The following is a 23,564-nucleotide window of genomic DNA, read 5'->3' as shown; positions in this document are numbered from 1 at the left end:
CACAGACACAGTCACGCTTTCCCTTTGGGAAGGCATCTGATGATCATCAGGGCCTTTTCTAAGGCAAGCAAACTGATTTGGTGCTGCCATACCTACCAAATCAACTCCCCGTGAAATATTTTGGCCCTAAGATCCCAGACTATTACTTCTGTCAATAATTAAATGTTTCCTAAGTCAGCAGAAGATTGTAAAGAGAAAATTTTCAGGATTTCCACTTGGCAAAATACACCTGGCCACAGCAACGTTTCAACATTTCCCTTTTTTTTTTTTCCCCTCCACTTAGCATACCAAAGCCACTCCTGGCTTGAGAAAAACGCAAATTGTACTTCAAGAGCATACCAATTTCCTCTCAAAATCTTCTGATGAAAGGGCATGAAAGTTGCTGAACTTACAGAAACACAAAGTACAAGTTTTCCATACCAAATGCTGTTCCTCAGTATACCTGGCACTTACCACGGACATAAGCATAGCCTTCACTTAATCAGATCATCCCTCTGCTACACAAAACATATACATGTAACTGTACCGATACCACCATAACCATAACAGTTTAAAAATGTAAAGAGCACAGAAAACTTAGTCACCATTGCATAAACAGCAAGAGTACTTGTACATGCATTAGCCATAGCGCTTGTTTTCTCTGTTGTGAATATACATTGAGCCACAAGAACTCAATACACCCCACCAAAGCTCTCAATTAGAAATGTAATTTTATTTAATTTCTTCACTCAAACTGAATTTTCTCATTCCAAATCTTTACTTAAAGAGATAGTAGCTAAATGCTTAGAAAAACAGGAACTGCTCTAGTAGGCAGCTAGAGAAACGTATGTATTGATACAGACGGAATGTAAATTTCAACTCATAGATCACAACATACAAAGAAGATTTTTATGCAATACAGACTTACAAAACAATAACAGTTCTTTTCACAAATATTTTCACAGAGTTCTGCACAGCAATCTTGTAGAAAAGTAGATTTGTGCAACACCAAAATAACTTATTGTTCCTTAGTATAAATAATTTTTTTCATTTCCTAAAAGAAAGAGAGCATTTCACATGCTTGGACAGAATCTGACTGGATTTGGTGATAGCAAAATATAAAAGATGTTCCTGCCATACATAGAAAAGGAATATGGTGTGTGCTACAGTATTGCAGGAGTCAGTTGTGGAAAAACGAGAAGAATAGCCTGCAAGTCTAGTGCTTCTGCTGTTGTATAGAGGCTGTGCACCAGCAAACATCTGCCTTTTTAGTGCTTTCACAGTCAAACAGCAGAAATGTGCTTTGGTACTTGCACCTATTAAAAAAAACCCTGCCTCTGCGGGTTCCTAATTTGAGTTTAAAGTCTCCAAATAACCTTTCTGATTTTGAGGAACAATCCACATTTTGGTGTGCTTTGAAGGAGATGCCAAGTAAAAACTAGGAGGATTCACACTCGATGTAACACAAACTCCGTTGCTGATTTCTCTCAACTGCACAAAGCATACAACTAAAAAAGAACTAATTGTCTAGGCCTAGAAACATGCTTGAATAGTAACATTGATGGAAACAATTTGCAAAGTTTAAAATTACATTAACCATAATTTAAATATTACTATTGATTCCCAGAAACTTCAGTGCTGTTGTAGTACAATCATTTGGAAAAGTACAAGACAAAGTGTAGTACAGATAGTACAGATTAAAATTCCCCAAACATCACAATTCATTTCCAGTATGCTAAAATCATATATTCTTCAAGGTTATAGATAAAGCTTCAGGTGGAAAATTCATTTCTTCATAGTACAGCTAGAGCATGAGTTTTAACCATCTTTAGTTTAGGTTTCTTTTACATACAGGGATCAAAATAGACTTCTCATTATGACTAAAAATATAGATTTTTAACTACAGAACCCAGCAGCCATTTTTCTGCTTCATTGCCCTTCCCCCAAAAAAGTCAAGCAAGGTCTACAAAAATAGCGATTAACTTTAAAAAATAGTTTGCTTCTCCCAGGAAATTTAAGTTACATTCAGATGGTATATAGCTATTTATAAGGAATAACGCTGTGGCAGGACACCAAGGGAGGCATGCTATGGCCAGTTTCATTTTGACAACAGCTGCCCACATCAGTGCTAATCGTGGTCTCCGTGAAGATCAGTATCGGGTTTGATATTCATGATGCCAACGATTGAAATCATTGTAGAAAACCACTATGCTCCCAGATGCCATGCCAGTCAGTATACACCTAGGAAAAGCACAATATCATGTTAGTCAGCAGACCACCGCACGGTCATGTGTATGAGCCAACACACCAATGGGTTACGCCAAGACAGGCACGAGGAGACAGCTGGAGCTGGAAGGGCTTCACATGTCAGAAAAGTCCTTAGGGGCTCCCAAAGACTTCAGCAAGCTGGATTTAGCTAATACTGCCATCTGCACAACCTCTGACAGAAGATTTATGGACCACAAAGCCTACCAAAACACCATGCAACGGTTTGTATGGTTGGCCCAAAGCTACAATTGACTCAAGTCACACGACAGAATAGTTTACCAGCATCACTGTCCTGCAACCGCTTGAGATTTCTTGGGATTATTGTTTGGCTTGCTCATTTGTTTTTGCAGCGTATGGGAGTGGGATGAAGCACTGCTGAAGCAGCGAAGTGGAGAAGGTTTGGGAGATGTATTCATTTCAGTTTAGCCTTCCCCATTTAAATTGTGCTCTATATGAAGTAATTGGATGTTGGCATAGTACTTCAGTTGGACATGTTAGTGTTTGGGTTTGAAAGCAATTTGAAGGCTTCAGTGGTTTTGAAAGTTCTTGAAAGCAATTGCTGTACTTTCCCACTGTGGAACTCTTTCTAAATTCCTTAACATTAGCCTACTACGAGAGATAATTTAGACCTATTTGAAAAGCCATGACGCTGGCAATAGCACACGGTAACAAGAGCTTCTGTATCATGATTTCTACTGTTTCATATTAAAGTTTTATGAAAATCAAGAGCATGAGGACATATAAAACTCTGGCATTTTGAAAAAAAAATCTTCAGAATGAAAAATAAATATTCAGATGGAAAAGCTGCATTTTTTCCTTCAAAACAAAGATGAAATATGAGATCATTAAAACACTGCATTTTGATAATGTCACTACTTCATTTCAATAGAACCATTTTGACTGTTTTTGTATTAGGTTAAAACCTTTTTTACACACAGTCTGTCAAACATATACATTCATGCACGCCAAATAAATTAAATCCTCTTCTGCATTTCTGTCTTCAAACCCAAAGTGAATTGGTTCCTGACTTGAGCACATGGATACATTTATAGATGTCCATATTAAATTCCAGTTTATTGACGTGAACATTTTGTTGACATGCTATTATAATTACCATTTATAGATTCTCTAAATGCAAAACTGTATACATATTCAGGGGTCTAAAATTCAACAGCTGTAACTCAAGCTTTTGAAATACTTTTAACAGCACTTTGTTTTTAATGGAACACTGTTGTGTTTTTTTTTCCAAAATGCCTATAATCTCTAATTATGTTTAACAAGAAGAAGTTGAATGTTTGACTGAAGTCCACAGATTTTGCTGACTTTTTTTTTTTTTTTTAATAGATCATTTCATGTAAGCATTAGAAATGCAGTCCAGGTGAAAAAAAATATTAAAATATTTGCTATGGACTTCAGTGGAAGGTTAAGAATCTCAACAATATGCTTTACTACACAATGTAGGTGCTCCTAAGTGATCTAGGAGCTCAAGCCTCTTCGAAAAGCATACGGCAACTCCACTAAGCATATACACCAAAGCAAAAAAAAAATTCTCACCTGTGAGCAAGAAGTGTACAAATGAAATTGTAAACATGACATAAAAAAAACAGTACTATTGTAATAAAAATACAAACATCTTTTAAGTACAGCAGCATTGGCAAGTGCAATGAAAAAACACAGTAAAAATATTATCTAATTGTCTTCAGTAGAAGAAATCTCTAAGGGGAGTCAGGAATTATATAGATAAAATTACTTCTCTAGAAATGAACATTAGTATTTGCTTTTACCGAAGTATGGATGTGTAGAAGGAATCTTACTGTGCAGCTCTTTTAACTGATCTATTTTTTACACGAAGATCTGGAATTAGGAATGTGATTTGTACCGTAAGTGAACAAAGAAACATGAAAAGCACATACGTAACCTTCCACCTCCATCTGACCCATACTGTACATGCACAGGCCAATAGTTCAACCTATTCTGAAAGTCTGCCAAAGTAAGACTTCTTGAATATCTCTTCAATCCCTGCAAGATCTGAAATACTCAAAAAGATTATCTGCCCTAAATATGACATTCCAGAAAGAAACTTATGAAAGTACAGAATTCTCAAGATAACCATCATGATCTGAGATCCACAGAATATCAGAAGCAAAACAAAAATATAATTTCACTGTAAAAATTTCTCTGAAATTCACGTGAACACCAGACTTTGCTCTAACCTTTGGTCATATGACAGGGCCATGGATCGGATTCCAGCATCACACCCTGGGTAAGCAAAAAGCTGCTTGAGGTCCCACATCTGCCATACCATGACAACTCCATTGTCTCCACCTGTAAGCAGGTACTGTCCATCTCGACTCAGTTGGATTGCCTAAGGGGAAATCGCAGATATTTGTTGGTAAATATATGTTGCTTTTGTTCCCCCTCTCACACTTTCATAAAAAAGTTTCATATTGACAGCTGGCTGTCTAAGGAGATTTGATATCAATGCAAGCTTTTGGAATACAACATCTTGTTATGTTATTCTACACAGCAATAGAACTAATGTTATTATGCACAAGTATCTTTAATACATTAGACGGCATTACTTGAGTTTTACCTCACTTGTGATTTATTCCATATTCCAAAGATGTAATATGATGTCAACTAAAGAAATTTACTCTTCTAATTAGACTTACAAGATCCAGCAGCACTGGCTTTAAAATCTAGTACCTGACATTTCCCCAAATGTTTTTAATACTAGCCTAGCTGTAGCTGTCCTGTCTGGCAAAGGGCCGAATAACGAAGGGAACTGTAATGATATACAAATAACAAGAATTAATTTCAACCTGCATTGTTACATTCCTGCCCTGGATTAGTAAGATAATGGACCACCCTTGTTAATGGGGACTGTGGTTCTTTTCAACATCTATCCTGAAACTGCCTGTGACGAATTCACTGATGAATTCACTGGCTTATACCCTGAATTTGCTTGTACCATGAGGACTGATGGCAAAGCTACATTTGAAATCTTAGTTTGGGATCCAGATCATGCTGAAAGATTGGACATCATTGGTTTTCACAGTGAAGACTTCTTAAAACAGACGTTTGGAATCTATTTTGATGTTTCTTATGTGCTATTGGAAAAATCATGATATATACTGAATACCTGGAAGAACAACAACTTTCCTCAGTTACCTGATGATGATACCACAATACTATCTGACATTAAGATGACTGCAAAGCATGAGAAATATTGCTTAAAGAGGAATTGTATAATATAAATAAATGTCACTTTATGTGACATTATGTGACATTTATTTATATAAATAAATGTCACTTTAAACAAGCCAAAATGTTCAAAGAACTGTTCTTGAACTTTTATTAAAATAAAACATGCCTATGGGGTCACTGCTACCTTCTGCTAGTCTCTGACAAGTTTCTACATTCCCACCTCTACTTGCTCTTGCAAACATCCTTTTCATTCTGTTCTTGACTCTATCCTTGATTCTGTTCTTCTTTCTCTTCTGCTCCCCACCCCCCGATACCCCTTTCCCTTCCTCATCCAGGATCACTTCATCTCATTTTTGGTTATGGAAATTTTGTGCACCTTACTGTTGGAGTTGATCATTGCAGGGAAAAATTTGCACCTCCTGCACCCCTGGGCTGCAGACATCCAGTACTGAATGTAGATGCTAAGTAAGCATTGCCTACTGAATGCATTTAACCTGAGACTTTTCAAAGATTTGTGCATTGGATAAATTTGGGCAGCTTTCCAACAAAACACAAATCCTTCACATCAGAGCTGATTCTTGATAAATTTCAGCCTCCTGACCCAAGGCAGGGAGCCACAAGACTTTTCAATAGAATAACGTAATCATGTAGGATATTCAGAGCAATGACTTTTAAATTCTAAGCAAACACATTTGTCCAGCCCCAACCACACTCTACAAATTGGTTGGTCCATTTTAAAGCCTTGTCAGTGAAAGGCAAGGAAATTGCCTGAAGATGATAGTCTACAAGCAAAATTCCAGCTCAAAGGCTTAAACTTAGGAAATAGCAGAAAGAACTTAAGGCAGGGTCTTGCAAACATATCCCTTTGTGTTGAAGTCTGTAAGTATTTTGGCACTTGCAATCTCTGCTTCTACAGACTTTCAATTTGCAAAACTTACACTGTGATTTTAAATTTCTGAGGAAGAGGAAGTCATTGGCTTTTTAATATACTGACTATAGAGTGCATGCACCACAAAACCAGGAGAAATTAAAAGACAAAGATGTTTCATTCATGCAACATTAAAGTGTTTATACAGACTGCTGACAAGCCTAGAAACCAAAATAAACAGTCTATATAAGATACTGCTTTCTGAACAGCAATAATTGAAGTCAGACATACTGCATATCTGTATTTTTTGTATTGCTGTACTCTATTACTATGATGTTAAATACATCTTTTAAGGATTATATGATGTACAATACTTACATTCAGATACAGTTTCTATAGGTGACTTTTATATTATCAGCTTTGAGTGTTTACTGCAACAACCCCAAGTAATCAGAATGAATCACATTGACAAGATTTTATTTCATACAACAACTTTAGATGAATATAATTCAAATACTTATACTGTAAACAAAATACGGTGATAACACTGAAATAAATAGATGATAAACCTATTCTATCTGTGTTTTGAATTAAAGTAACAACATATACATGCAAATCTAGAAACAATAAAGCAGAATATGGCTTTTATTCAACCATTTCTAACTATGGAAAACTGAATACTAACCCAGGTTCGAGCTTAGTAGGCTAAGCTGAACCTTCTCTCCCCAAAAACAAATGCTCCCACCACAAATTGTTTCTGTCAGCCTACAAAAATACGCTAAGCACCTCCCAAAGTGTAGCCCCAAGGAGCTTGAAAATTAATTCAGACACTCTAACAAGAGCATAACAACTCAGTGTTCACTCTTTCTGGTGTAGAAAAACTTAAGAGAAGACCATGAAAATTATCTAGAACTTCTATGCACTGAGTAGAGGATCATGAGATCTAACATACCACATACAATTATTAAAAAGATTATTCATTAGAAGCAAAAATCAATATAGGGTGGGTTTTTTTTCCTCAATAGCAATGGCAGTCTCCTAAGGGTATTTTTAAACTGCAATGAAGACTGTGACAAATAATTATTTGCTACACTTATAAAATTCAGCTGATGAAAATCCATTAACCTTCTGGTCATGGTTCACTTGAATTTTATACTTGAGGCTTTTACTGAAGAAATGCTATATTAAAAGGCAAATTAAAGCCATTAATCTTTAACTCTTCCCCTACCTGCATAATGCAGTGTTTTTTGTGATCTTTTGATTAAATAAAGTATAGGCTTTGAACCCTTATTTATACCTATGCAATTTTACTAAGTCATTGGCTTGTCAGGAAGACAAGATGTTGATTTATTTATTTTTATTGTTTACTAATAAATATATCAGCCACTTGCCTGCCTCTGTATATACACGAATGAAGGAATGAATGAAAGAAAAAAGTCACACTGTCAACATTTCAGTTTCATGACATGCCCTTCAAGATTTAACAAAAGAAAGGATGCTTTTACTCCCAAGTACTCAAACTGGTATAGAAGAAGACATGAATCAATTTTACTGTTCTGCTTTTCCCCAGTGTGGTTTATCTGTGGTTCTGCTAGGTATGAAAGTGAAACAACTCTGCAACTAATCGCTCTCACAACATGAGGTTCAGACTCTCAAATAATCCCCAAAGAACACAATTTCAGCAATGCTCTAAAAGCTGCATTTCTGACTTGTGTTTCCTTGGAAAGTCTCGAAACTTTGCACAAATCCTTTAACATCTCAGATTTTTTGAAAGGCAGTACTTCGTAAAAAGGCAGAACTGACACTGTGACAGCCCTGGCTTACAGCAGCAGGAGTCTTGTGGGCACTTCCACATTTCAAAACAGACTCAGGGAAGGAAAATAAATTGGTTCCTCTGGGTGAAACAGCATACAGCCTTTGTTTAGGGTAAAATAACTTTACTTCTTAGAACAAGCAGACTATTTAGAGTTAAGTTATTCATTAAGATATCTAAACATTACATGGTAGACGTACTGCGATATGCCTAAGCTCCACTGAGCAATACAGTATGTAAAACAAAAACAGGTGGAAGGCATTGATTAGATTCTGAATTTCCCCAGAGTGTCTGAAATTTTTCTAGCAGTTTTCTAACACAGGACTATGAGAAAGAAAATTAGAATGTTGCTCCAAACATCATTATTGAAAACTGCTAGTTTTGTCAATAATGTTCTGAAATGCAAGTCCATAATGACATAGGCAAATATTAATGAGAATTTTATGTTACAGATTTCTACACTTCTGACCTTTTCCTTCCCTTGTCTATTCTTCCAGAGCAAAAAGGAATGAAAAGTGTTTGTCTGCACAGCCTGTGGGTATATACTTTTCATTTTAAATGCCCCTACTTTAATTACGCAGTTGCCACTTGCCTTCTAACATGATATAGTGCAGAAGCACTGGGAAAAAAGGGTTGTAGCTTGTTTAAGCGTAAAGCCCAACTGGGACCACTGGGAGAGAGGGAAAACAAAACAAAACAAAACAAAAACAACCCCCTGTACATATGTAACTCTGGCCAACAGAGAGCGGAACTTCCATTGCCTCCAGCAAAATTCCCAAAGCTGTGGGTACTGACTGAAACACTACAGAAATTGTTTTAGCCAGCAAGGGATTTTGAGATATTTTACAGATTTGCTTTCCTGGCTGACAACATAATCACAACTGAAAGTGACAGATCATCAACGTTATTATTATAAAAAGAGAAAACACTGCAATATGTATGTGTTTTATGGAAAGAACTGGGCTGAAAGGTAGGCTGAAAATATCAAAAGCAGTTGTACAAGGACAGCTAAAGGTGCAATTCAGAGAAATTAAGAAAGATTACAAATTGAAGCAAGAATTTACATTAATTTGGAAAAATGGCCTGGGACAGAAATATACACTTTCCTACTTTATTTCCCCAGCCTCACATCTGCACTTGCGGCTGCAATAGCATTCAAAGATTGTATGCCCTCTCATCTACTGCAGAACAGCACTCTCATTATGGAAAAGAGACCTACACAGAGAGTAATTTCAGCATGTTCTACCACCAGTGCACCTGAAATTTGGAAAAACACAAGGATGTTGGATTAATAGAATATAGCACACAACGGTGTTTTAGAAGGTTGTAAGTGGAATACAGTGAACTACACTGGAGACTTCAGTGGTAATGGTGCGTTTACTCTTTAAGTTATAAAATGGAAATAATGAAAACTAAAATTCTTTCAAATATATTGGCATGTTCTTACATCTTAATAATATGATCAGAGTCGAGAACAGATGCAAATTTAAAAATGCTCACAACTTTGCCCAACATATGAAAAAAAATCTACAATTCTGTAGAAAGAGCATGAGGACAAAGTGGAATTTTCTTCCTGAAACAACTAATCCAAAAAAAGGAGAAGCCTTTGAGAGTTTTCAACTCAGGACAAGACTGGAAATATCAGCAGCTGACTTGCTAGGTTCTTACATCAGATTTTGGTAAGTCAGCTTAGAGGTGTAGTACTACTACAACAGCAGAAGTGCCCTTTGACTGATGTTTGACTGACTTTTTTTTACTGTGAGGGTGACTGCGCGCTGGCACAGGTTGCCCAGACAGGCTGTGGAATATCAGTCTTTGGAGATACTCAAAAGCTACCTGGACAAGGTCTTGGGCAATCTGTTCTAGGTGGCCCTACTAGAGCAGGGGAATTGGACCAGAGGTCCCTTCCAACCTCAACCATTCTCTTATTCAGTGTCCCTCATACCACAACAACTAGCATACAGACCATAATTTCAGGTAACTCAGGTAGCCTGAATGCTGACTGAGCAATGTGGTCTCACTTGATGTTTTTGTTGCATTCTGTAACTTTCTACTAGATTTGATAATGCTTGTTCGTTTTCTTTTTAGTTTCTTTTTCCTTTCAAAATGAAATTTCCTTTTTCATTTTCATTGTGGTAATGCTGGTTCATTTTCTTCCCTTCTCTTCTCTTCCATTCCCTTTTGTCCTCATTCGAAGTGGGAATATTTTTGTTTCGAGGAAAGGATTCTTTTGACATTTCTGCTTCACTGCAGCATAGCTGCCAGGTTCTGCTCTGCTTCATAGGTACTATTTCATAGGAACTGTCAAAAGATCTGCATTTTGTATTACCAAATAATTTCCATAAATCCATAAGCTTAAAATACCTTCTGCATAGTTTTGGACTTGCTCCATGTCTCTTGCAGCTGAAGACGTGGAAACTAGCTGCCTGGTCAGCAAATGCTAAAGACACTTTTAAGAGCTAAAGAGTTGAAATATAGACATGTGCCTATAAACTTCCTGTAGCTCAGCACAACACGTGCTATCTCAAGCTAATATGAAGGAATGTAGACAGAGATGCCAAAAAAGGGCAACTTCCAAAATAACACGTCCAACAACCTCCTCCTTTTAGACTCAAAAGTAAAGAAATAGCCTGACTTCTGATCAGCAATTAGTAATATTTGTATTCTTCTGTTCAAGGAAATGCCTACAGGATGTTTCTTACTATATGAACAGAATTATTCTAAAATAAAAATAATACTTCTATGGCCTGGCTATGGAAAGCAGCTCCCCACAACTCTAGAACTGAGAGCTTCTCCTGATACGAGAACTGACAGTCCTTTGCACACATTTGAGTACACTCACCTTGATCTTGTCATCTGTTTCCATAGTTGCTTGAAGTCTCCCATTCACACTGAATACACAGAAGAGGCCATTTTCATAATATATTACACATTGGCCTTCTCTTGAAGCTTGAATAAGTTTTGGTCTCAGGCAATTTTCAGGACCTTCTAATGTTTCAGGACCTTCTAATGTCCTCAGCAGATCTCCATTCATAGAATGTATGAGACATGGTCCTTCTATGAGACAGAATAAAAACTCTAGATATTCATTCACATCCTCATTTAAAGATATAAATATATTACTATTATATATATTATATAATATATATATATTATAATAAATTATAATTATATATTAAATAATTAGCAATGGATTCTATGTAAGTAATTGCTATTATACTACATTGTAATACATTGCTATTATAATACATTGTAATGATTTTTACCATGTTTAAGTGGAAAGTCTCTGAATTTAAGGGTGACAGAGTAAAATGAACAGCTGATGCTTTAAGAGTTTTGTGTTAAGGTATTTTAGAACACTTAGCAAACCTAGTTAGAGACCTAACGGAGATTTTATTTTGTGGATTTCCTTTTAGAATTGGTAGTAGTTAATTCTGAGAGCATAAAAATAAATGTACTGAATCCTTACATGAGATTATCAAAATATACATAATATAACAAGACACAGAGGTAAGTGTAATGAATTTACATATGTGTGCACTCTAAAAGAGCATTTTCTCATATTAAGATTTTTAACCCATGTATGATTCATTAAGTATTTGCTTGTTAACATATTCAGACAAATAATTGATTTGCATGTAAGCCACAAGTGTTCACATGCATAAAACAGGAACACATACAGGTGCATACATTAAGTACACCCAACTTATTTGAAAAGGGGTTTCAGAGTAGATACTTTGGAAACACTAAAACAGAGAGATCCTAGTTCTAAGAAATTCCCAGTTTAAAAATGAGAGCTTGAGCAGAATTACTACAAATTTTAGTTGGGAGTTTATATATACAACCTTCATCAAACAAACAAGACAGCACATTCACTTTCTCCTGAAACTAATTCTTGCTTTCCTTTATGAGAAGTTATCCGTAAGGAAAAGAAAGTCAACAGCAGTAATACATTTTTCACCTTCCTGGCAGTCAAGAGCTAGATCCAACTGTATGCTATACGCAATTACACTGGATAAGCAAACAAAAAGAAATTATAATCAGTACACTAGAACAGGGAAACTGATGTGGTTGCCTCTTCTTGTAGATGTCTGAAAAAAAACCACTCAGTTTTACTATGTTTAAAAAGAGGTTTCAAATTCATTTGAATTCTGTAGCAAGGTTAAAAATAACCTTCTGTAAACAAGGTTAAAAATAAAACCACTGTAAAGTTAATAAATTCTGTCACTTTAGACTATATTCCTTTTTGCATTAGGACTACAGCTTTATGAACAGGAAGAAATGACAACAGCTTCCTTACCTTTTGAACCACTTATTACCAAACCAAGTTCAGCACAAATGGTAGCACAGGTGATCTCATAGTCGTGTCCTGTCAAAATAGCTCGAGGAGTTGCAATATCACCTTCAATGAAAAGACAATAAAAGCGATCCTTGGTTACAATCTGTTTCCAAAATCACCACTTCCAATCACTGAAGCATCTTCAGTTTCCTTGTCCGTGGAGTTCACGTTCCCTACAAATCACTTCTATGCCGCTGTTCGCATTTGCTTGTTTTGTACTCATATCTATGTAGTATGGCAGAAATACGCTACAGGAGCTCAGCTTCTGCTTTTACTAATGCACATTCATATGAAAGTCAGGTGTGGAGTAAAAAACAGCACAAGTTGGAGCACACATACTTGCATTTTCCCTTCCCGCCCTCCATCTCCTCCTCTACCTTTGTTGTGGAGAAAGAGACCTAATTCAATTACAAAATCTTCTTATAGCACTAATAAGTAAAGACAGGCATCACTATGACAAGTATTGAGATGAGGCACCTAAAATGCCCCAAGATGAAGAAAAACATGCACTGGGCAGTTTTATTTTAATCTAGCAACAGTGTTGAAACTTCAGCCTGATGTCTGAGTTCCTTGTAAAATGTGGGGCTTGGAACACACTCAGTATGAATTTCCGATTACCACTGGTCCTATTAGATAGTTCCCTGCAACAAGAACAAGCACACAAAACTCTTTTTCCAAGATTCTCTTTGTAATCAAACATACACTGATTCCAGAAGGAAAAAGAAATTGTATAAATGGCAGATTTGAATGAATAAAATTTCGTATTCTCCAGAATACAAAGACACAAAAAGGGTAAGGAAATGCTATAAAGCTCTTTAGATAATTTTATACTTTCACTCACAGGTCACTGTCTGCACCACCTTCATTTAGAATGCTAGCATTTCACAGAAAGCACATGTTATTCTTGTATTACTGTATAATTATTTTTTTCATAGGATTTCATGAAGCATACAAACTTAAAAGAATGTATCTTTGGCAATGTTGTCATGTAGTTTCAAAAAGGATTAGACCAGTATTTAAGCTGCAAGAAATACTTTCACTTCACAATAAATGATGATATGACTTCTGTGAGATGCCAAAAAGACAGTGAGGTAGTAGTAAAATCAAACTTTTTTTTTTTTTTTTTTTTTAAATTATTTCAAGAACAGGTGATGGTTTTGCAAAGGCAGAGAGAAATAATAGTGCCAACTGACTCCATTTGCTACTGACTCAGGAACACTCAAATTATATTTGAGGTTATAACTTCTGAAAAGATAAAAAGAGCACAATGTCATTAATTTGTCCATGTAGAGCTTTAGCAGTACTAGAAATAGTGGTTCTGTGTCTTGGAAATTATGCAAAATATTAAAACAGGTAGCTATTCAGACTGCTTGTGTACAGTGAGAGAGATCTGTGGAAAGCAGCATAGATTTGGGCATGCATATATAAAGCCTCAGCTATTCTCAGTAGTTTACATTGTTAGTCAGACCATTTGCAACAATTCCCAGAGTGTCCATGCAGCTGCCACATTCAAATTGCTTTTTAGAAAAGGTCGTAATCTATGACCAAGTACCAAATCAAGGATTTTGACCTTTCTAAATCTTATTTATTCTCCAGTCACTTTTATAATTTATATCTAAAATACAAACTTTTGAAAAGTAAATAAATCTGTTTCTTCTTAGATATATATATGCACGCTAAATAGTATATGAATACACACACACATATATGTATGTTATCAGCATTGTAAGTCTGAAAATGCTTTGGAGCAACTCACTTAAATGTCCCTAATCTCTTAATAAATAATCATTAAAAGCTATTGCTTTTGTTTCATATAATGTTTTGCAAAACACACTCAAACCCAGGAAGTATGGCAGACAGTTCAGAAGCAAAGGAAAAACTCCCAACAAATTAGAAGCATAAGGGTAGACTTAATGACCTCTAGGTACTGCTCAGGTGACTGATTCTACAAATGCGCACAAACCTTTTTGAGAAAGTTTTCTTTATTGAACTTTCCTCACCTAAACATGAGACAGGCACCCTAGAAGATTCATAAAAAAACACTGAGTAGACAATCCACAAATTTGCAGCTTTTGGGGAAAAAATGTAATAATAGCCATTACTGTAACAATTCAACTTCTTTAACCGAGTTCTTTCTCCCTGTTGTCCCAAAGACCTAAGACAGGAGGGAGCTTTACGCATTTAAACCTTCTGTTAGTGTAGTTTCTTTTAATTGAGCTACCTACATTAGCAAAATGTTAGCATTCTGTGTTTTACTTTATTTTGCATTCAGAAATTGCATTTAACACATACTTGCACCAATCAGCAAGGAATTAATCTAATTATATACTACATATGTTAATGAAAAATTCTTGTTTTAAAACTTTTGATATCAGAGAAGTTTTAAATGTACAATTTTGTAGTGGAGGTAATGAATATAAGATGTTGGAGTTTAAAGGACTTGTTAGAAGCAATGCCTGAATGAAATGTTAGGAGGTGCAGATGAACAAAATCCTTACAGTAAACTTATTGCTTACAGCAACTTTATTACTGTAGGCTTTACCTGTGTTAGGCTGTCAGTAAAAATAAGCATAAAATGTAGGAGATAAGATTTTTAAAAAGTAGAAATTGAGCATATATATTTATCACAGTCCACAGAAAAGTAAAGTTAGTAAGTAACACCCTCAGTCTTTTTAGAATTTGGACTTGGCTTCAAACATAAAAGAGTACAAATCTAAGGTGGCAGGATCAACATTTCATAAATTATATCAGCTGTTTACTGAACTACATTTAAGAAATACTTTAATATAAAACAGAAATACAAGAAATCTCAACAATATCTTTAAAGAAATTAGGACCTGAATAATACTGTAAAACAGGAGTCCTGTGAAAAGTCAGGCTGACTCCTTTGATAAGAATGTTAAGTATTTAGGGGTTTCCAAGCCTCTGATTTTCCAAATAATGGGGTCAACTTAAAAGCTGGTTGTAGAGCAGAACAGATTTCTTTAAAAGCTTTTAAACTGTTATTGCTTCAGAAGATTGTCATGGTTTTCAATAATGCAAAGAGAAAATTTTATTTTGTTGCTGGTTTAAGGGGCACCACTTCAAACTTTTCTAAATTGTTTTAGGGAACCAGCTTGCAGACCTTTTGAAAAGCTGGGGAAGTGACTTCAAAGGGAAAAGAGTCTTTGTCCGTTAAGCAGGTTTACGACCAGTGATGCAAACCCTAACTAAGGACTGAAAAGAATACTCAGTGCATCTTTATGGAGATCCTTAAGGAAGATGAACAAGTCAAATGAGATTAAAGATAGTTCAAATCCTAGCACTAATAACCAAGACACAACAGTTTTACAGATGTGCTTTTCTCAGCATAGTATATAATAATATCCTTAATCTATACCGTTGCTGAATTGCTACTTGCAGTTGAATGCTGCAAGAATCTTAATGCCACATTCGCATTGCAGCAAATGTCATCAATGATTTATTTAAGTCATAGGAAGTACACATAAAGTTATTTCCCAGTAATGGACAGAATACTTTACCTTTACAGTAACCATTCAAATTATTTCAAAAGGACTCTCCTACATTTCAATAAATAATTTCTGCAAAGCTGTTTTCCCATAGAAAACCACTCTTCCTTAAGTGATTAAAGTACATTTTAAGTCATAAAACTCAAGCTTCAGAAGATAAAAGAACATCATATGATATCATGTCAGCTTATAGTGATATTTCAGTGTAAAAAAAAAAAAAAAAAAGTTAAGCATTTACAAACTATGTTTAAAGAACAGTGGGATTATAGCAAAATCAAAACTTTCTTCTAGTTTAATGACATCCAGAAGCAGAAATGCATTACTGAGCAACAAGAAATTGTTTTGTTTTGCTGGGTCTTTTTCCACTATTTTTTCAGCTTTGGTGATGCTACAAAAGAAAACTGATTCATGACATTTTAAATCCTTCAGCAGATTCTTACAAAGACAACTTTCTATGTGTTCAGTACTAAACTGTAAGAGCTGAGCCAAATATAGTAACTCATCCAAAGAAAAACGTTTCCAGAAAGAAAGAAAGAAAGAAAGAAAGAAAGAAAGAAAGAAAGAAAGAAAGAAAGAAAGAAAGAAAAAGAAAGAAAGAAAGAAAGAAAGGTAGATCAAACTAGAGGTTGACCAAAAAACTTATCTCACAATAAAATACACGAGATACTTCTCCTACTGTTTTTGGTGAGATAGTATTATGCTATACAATAAAATATAAAATATTTGACTATGCTCTTTTTTATGTTTAATGCTGAGAAGACAGTTAATTATGATAAGTCACAGACAGCCAAACAGTAATTTCTAAATTATTATCCCATGATTGTAGAGGCTGTAGGGCACTTTTAAATGGCAAATTAATTAAGTGATTTTATGTCAATATAAAATCCTAATTAAATGAAGCTTCAGTTAACCAAACTACCTTTTTACCTACTTCTTGCTAAAACAAATGATTGAATACTTTCTCAGTAGGATATGTCAATCAAACCAAATTACATATGAAAGAAGAGACTTCAAAAGGCATTTTATAAATACTGCATTTTTGGAAATTGTTTCATGACAAAAATTGAGGAAAACAAAAAGTTTGAAATAGATTTGAGAAGTAAAAATGTACTTACAGAATATATGACATTTGGACACAAGAGCTTTCAGTTAAACGTAAGGAAATCAAGAAAACTACTTTGCTGCTAGGCTTCTGTGTTAATTATATTGCGAGTTTCAGAGTTTAATTACATCAGTAATTATACTATCAAATTACATCAGTGATGACTATCAAATATTATAGAACTCTCTGTATTAAAACTATTTATAAGTCACACAGAGTAAACACCTAAATAACAACCAACTGGTTAAAAAACATTTCACTGCTACAGAAAGGCTAGCTTTTTGATGGATGTGAGATCTTACTAAAGTGATATTTCTGAATATTTAAAATATTTATGAATATTTCAAATATTTTGGAAATATCTGACACTATTTTTCAAGTATTCCTAAAACTTCAGTTTCAAATCTTTCCTTTGCGATTTGGATTTTTAACTTTTTTTTTTTCATATTATATGGGAGCTTTACTGTTTTCCTGTTCCTCATGACATTCATCAGCATTTCCTCTCATTCCTTCAATTTTTTTTTCTCTAACTCCTTCCCATCCGTTCAAACTTTTTACAACAAAAAATACAACCTTATGCCTAGATGCAAGTTTTGTTTTTGCAAAAAATCATTTTCAACCATACATTTCCTGATGAAAGGAACGATATATTTGAATAACATATCATTCTATCCTGATATTGAATCCAAAGTCATAAAAAGTATAAACCCTATGCTATAGTGTTGTTCAGTAAAGAGAAAAATGTTAAGTTTATCTTGTAGAATTCGTTTCAGTGAATATAACACAGGGAAGGCTTACTGTATATATTGTCATATTGTACAAAAGTTACTAATACTTATTCAGTACTAATATGAGAAGTCTTCACACACATTTTATCAAGAGAACAGGTTCACTATGTCTACAAAATAAACATAGTGAAGAAAATTATCTAAAAGGCCTTTGTGAATTGAATACACCAATTCAGATTTCAAAAAGTCAGTAATCCCCAGCCTCTCCATTCCTACACTGTGTGCAAAACAAAGCTTTCTGTAACCAGTTCACTCTTCCTACGGATTCATCTGCTGGAAGTCATTCAGCAGCACCCCCAGCTCCATACAGACCTTTTCGAAGCCCCCTGAAAGTATCTGCAGGTGAATATTCAGGGTCAGTCTACACTAATATTTTAATATTTGCACAATCCCAACTTCATAAACTGCTACTTAAATATCAGCTTTGAAGTTTTAAAATACTGTCATTTTTGTTTGAGAATGCTCTAAAACAGCTTTATGAAGGGGCTTTTTTTTATTTGTTTGTTCATCCTTAAAAATCTGTTTTTCTTCATGTTTATATCGTGTGGTTTATATTTATAAATATTTGATTACCTACTGAGTCCAATAAACTAGAAGAATAGAATAGAATAGAATAGAATAGAATAGAATAGAATAGAATAGAATAGAATAGAATAGAATAGAATAGAATAGAATAGAATAGAATAGAATAGAATAGAACAGAATAGAACAGAATAGAATAGAATAGAAATTAAACAAAATAAAACAGATAAGGAGGAAAAAATAAGCAATTATTTTACAGTGAAATAGTGCCTACTGCAGAATAGTTGTAAGAGAAAAGATATCTCACCATATGCTGAAACTGACTGCTAGTTTGAAATGTATACAGTATTTCAAACTTTGATGAAAAATAATTTGAGATTAAAGGCTTCGTATGAGATTCCAATTCAGTTGAGCAGTTATCAATGATTTCATTTTTGCTACTGAAATATATCAAAATAATTTTTGTTTGAAAGAAGAAAAGTGTATCATTTCAAAATAATACTGTTCCATAACAGCATGTATAAAAGCCTGTGCTTAAGATATTAGATTGCTTTCTTAAAGTTGATTTGAAACCAATGCACTGTTTGTGTACTGAACTACATAGATCCCTACCACCTTTTCATATTGATGTAACTAGGAATACTGAAAACACTAGGTTCAGAGCAGACATACATTAGTTGTCTTTTTAAAATTATTTATTTCAAAACAGATAGTTTTTCAATGAAGCAGGCCATAATCCTAATTACCTACAGTATTACTCAGCGGAGTAATCCTTACTTGTGTGATGATAGCATTAAAAGACATTAGTCCCAGAAACCCTTACAAATTAATTTCTGGTCCAAGTCAGAATTATTGTACTGACCATACTTTTTTTTTTCTACAACATTTAAGTTGGTCATGAAGATTCTAAAATATTATATCCTAGACTATAAATTATTACTTCTGCATTACTCTGCTTTCTCTTATTTGGTATAGACTTAGAATTGAATGCTCATATTTCCCAGCAACCAAACCAAACAAGGTAAATAAATGTGATATATTAGTACATCATCCCACCACTATGCATATGGTGCACATTAAGGTTGTATTCATTTACCATATGAATATAATTCCTTTTACCACATCAACTATTAGTTACAAGTTGTAAATATAGCATTGTTTTTCCTGGAACGTGAAGGTCTGCATTACATCATGAAGCACTAAATATCCTTATCCTTCTGGAGAATTTCATGCATATAGTTTTAGTGACACCTGAAGCTGGATACTGCCAAAAAAGCAGCATCAAAACTCTTCCTCTGTTTCAAGTCTCAGAATACATACTGCCTTCACTTGTGCCTGGATTGTGCCTCAAAACTTGCTTTACTATATCATTTGCAATTACTTACTCTGATTGTCAAATCTTGAAACACATTCTCCCTTTCCAGTTGAAAACAAGGATAATACAGATGCTGTACATAGTGTAGGATATGCTTTTAGCCAGAACAAATAAATATTTACAGCACACAAATTTACATATTCATCAGAACCAAATCATACAACTGTTAAAATGGTTTGCTGAACCATCACAGAGTGCAATTGCAAGTTCTGCTTGATGAAGACCTTGCCCTCATATCTATCTATAAAATTACTTTCTTGGCATTATATAAATACACAATTAGATTGCTTATACAGTATTACTGCAACTTCCCAGACATATCACAATTCATCCACCTGTTAAAACTCTTCTTTTTCCAGTTTAAATATTTGGAGGCTAGAACCATCAATTATATGTGATTTATAGACTATGTGGAAGAATGAGGCCTCAATCTCTTTGAGGTGTCAATGTGTTACAGTTTAAAAAAAAATGACAGTGGCCTTTTGTAGCTGTATAATTTAAGGCTCTGTTCTAGGTTCATGCTGATAGTCCCAGTGCTTGCTGCACTGGCTACAACAGTGCCCTGTGAAGACACAGGGAAATTGCAGGTCCAATTGCAGCATCAGGGCCTCTGTCCACTAAGCTTTCATGGGGCTTTCATAACTAACATCAAACAGCACAACAAATGTTTGGTAGAATATTTAGTGGTTGTTACCCTTTTCAAAACATACTTCAGATATTTTTACATACCTTGTGGGTCTTCCCTATGAAATAAGTTTTACTGAATTTACCTTGTAAGCATAGAAAAAGTAAACATTGTACTTGCTGAAATTCTAGTTAAAAAAAAAAAATTATTTCCTTTCTTTTTTATAGCCACGCTTAACAAAACACTTCTGATATGTTTCTATTTCAGTACATACATTAACCTTAAATTCACATTGTATTTTCTTATTACAATGCTAATAAAAAGGTGAAAAAATATACTAACAATGAAATCCAAATGTTTTTTACACCAAATATGTCAAAATCCATATATTTTAAACATTTTACTAGGCAGTGCTTTGGAGAGAATCAGTCCCAAGATAAGCTTTCAACACAATGCCAGCAGATGGTGCTATAGGATTCTTGCTTTACATACAATATTAAGCGACTTTGTCCAGCCATTTTTGAGAAACAAAGAATATTTGTTATGTCCGCAGTTAAATAATGTTAAAATATTATTGAATTATTTACTGCATTTTTATGAAGGAGGACACACAAAATAATATAATGCATATGGGTCAAAAAGTAAATGTGCTGTTGAACACAGAAATGAGCACATGCAGACTGTTTTTAAACTCTCAGTGCTGTACTATCATAGAGCAACTCTCTTTTCTTAACAGACTGACTGCAGTGAATGGCATTGATAGACTTACTAGCCGCCGCAGTTCCAAGCATATTTTAATGTTTGAAGGCTCTGCAGATTTTTAGCTATTACAGTGAACCACTGTTTGACAGAAATTAACAATATTAATAGAAGAATTTTCATTTATAACTAACGCAATTATAGATTTAAGGACATTTTGAAACCAAACTAGCTAGCAGGATACATGCAAAAGGGAAAATTGACAGGTATAATTTTTACAACTACTTCCCAAATACTTTTTTTTTTTTTTTTTTTTTTAAGAAAAGACAATGTTATGTAAACTACTTCCCAAAATGTTTTTGTTTAGGAAATAATAGTTAAATTCTAAATAAATATTTATGCTATAAACATTATTTAAAATTTGGAATACCTTCTCTATTAACATGGGTTTTGAAACTGAAAACAAAGGTCTGTATGATGGAGAAACTTGGGAACCAAAATGTAGGTGTAATTCAAGATGAGGATAAGGATGGGGAAGGAGGTAAAGAGGTTTTTTTGCTACCGAGTTAACATCAGGCAGAACTACTTGCAATCTGTGTGACTTTTCACTGTATGCAAAGGCAAGCACATATGTAAATCTTCATAGCATTCAGGTTTATAGGATTAGTGCGTCTGAGTACACAGAAATTATTATCTATGACATTACTCCTATATCAACCAATGCAGAGATGCCCTTCAAGACATATTTTCAAAATTTAAATCACCTGCATGGTTCACAAGAAAAAATAATTATCAAGCATTTATTAAAAGTTTGAATTTTCAAAATGAAAAATGTATATAGCAGTTGAAATACCGTTTTTTTCCTTTTGCTATAACTAATACAATTTAAGCTAATGAATTCTTTAGTCTCCAAACCATAGCTTTCATTTAATAATCATGTTAATTGAAAACTAGTCTTTCAGAAATTGAAATGCTGATTTAGCATTTCAAAAAAAGTATCTGTAAAAAAAAAAAGGTTCTTTCAGAAGTAGCTTAGAGAGTAGCTAGACTGTTCTTTGGCAAGACAGGAAACTGGTGATTAAATGTTGAGTCCTTTGGGAGATTCTGTATTTTATGAATTGAAAAGATTATGTATTTTTAAAATCTATATTTAAGAAAGATATGCTACATGTTAACAACAGTAAAAGTGTTCAATGAATCCTCTCAATTAAATCTCTGTTAAATCCAGTAATTCTTTTTAAATATGAAATCACATGCTTACAATCCCACATGTGCCCTGCTACACAGCTACACTACTAAAAGCATTTAATTTCTCTAACACACTTCAGAGAACCTGAATATAATATCCTCTAAAAATATAAAACTACGCAATGAAAGCACCACCACAATCCTCATGATGCAAATGTGGTACATACAGAGAGTAACATTTTCTAGTTTTATGGGCTAACATAAAAGAGGTAATATAATTTGTTTTATTCACATATGTGTGGAAGATCAATGCAATAACTCAGAAGAGATCACATTAGTATTAGTGGTAGTAATACAGTTATACACTGAGTCTCTATATTTCATTAGTACCGGATACTTTTATTGGTTAACCCTTAATATCTTTAGGCAAAACAGATTTCTATATTAAATATATTTTTGGTTTTTAAAATAATTATGAACAAATCTGTAGAAATTTTAAAAGCAACAGAATAGTCGCATCATAGTCTATGGATATAGTGCAAGAATAACAGAAAAGCACTTTATCTTCACCTCAGCTGTGAAAATGCTTACCATTTGATAAGCATAAACAAAATGAAGATTATTAAATTTACCACTGCACACCAAGAAAGTGCAGCCAAAGAAGACAATTGCAACGAAAAAAACACCTTTGAAAACATTTGATTGATAGATTGACGTTCACTATTCTGATTGGTCTCTACCTAGTGTGCAGAGGTGAGGAATCACTAAGAAGGCCGGAGGAAATGGGATATTCCAGCTAGTAAGACATTTGTTGGTAAAGTATTACAAGAAATTCTCTGTAGCAATTTTTTTGGTGACAATTTTTAACTTATAAGACATTACTAGAGATGACCTTCTAGATAAGATTATAACAAATAAAGCAAAACAGATCAAAAACTTGATGGTGAAAGGAGCTTACACAAAAAGATACGAGAACATTCAAGATGCTTTATAAGTGAAAAAACAAGGGCAACAAGATAATTTTTAAAGTATTTTGGTAAGAAAAGTTTCAACATATACAGAGCATTGCTCTGTAAGATCTCATGGGAAGTAAGTCTACAGAAAAAAAACAAAGATAAAGATAAAATGGATACTAGCAAGAACTTCTCTAATGTAAAAGAAGGGTAAGACAGACAAGACACCAGCTGGCATAACTGAAAGTTCTCCAGTGAAAAGGAAAAAAAGTCCTCCAAGAAAAAGTCAGGCAGAAAGATCAAAATAGGTGTACTGTTCTAAGAGATAC

At 34.2% G+C, this 23,564-nt stretch overlaps 1 protein-coding gene across 3 annotated transcripts in view; it reads right to left on the bottom strand.

The window, feature by feature from the left end:
• Window positions 1–693: 693 nt before the first annotated feature.
• The window catches only part of LRBA (LPS responsive beige-like anchor protein), a 400,077-nt gene continuing 377,206 nt past the window's right edge, over window positions 694–23,564 (bottom strand). For all 3 annotated transcript variants that reach the window (XM_080589383.1, XM_080589381.1, XM_080589382.1), the window contains 4 exons: window positions 12,436–12,537; window positions 10,978–11,192; window positions 4,461–4,612; window positions 694–2,220 (listed from right to left, as the gene is read on the bottom strand). In XM_080589383.1, the coding sequence (XP_080445509.1) occupies window positions 2,130–2,220; window positions 4,461–4,612; window positions 10,978–11,192; window positions 12,436–12,537 (560 nt within the window). In that variant the 3' untranslated portion in view covers window positions 694–2,129. The remainder of the gene's footprint in view (window positions 2,221–4,460; window positions 4,613–10,977; window positions 11,193–12,435; window positions 12,538–23,564) is intronic.

This window comes from Anser brachyrhynchus, assembly GCF_964034855.1.
Source record: "Anser brachyrhynchus genome assembly, chromosome: 4".
In the NCBI taxonomy this organism is placed as follows: domain Eukaryota; kingdom Metazoa; phylum Chordata; class Aves; order Anseriformes; family Anatidae; genus Anser; species Anser brachyrhynchus.
The sequence above is the reverse complement of the archived record's forward strand: the minus strand, read 5'-3'. Positions and strand labels throughout refer to the sequence as shown.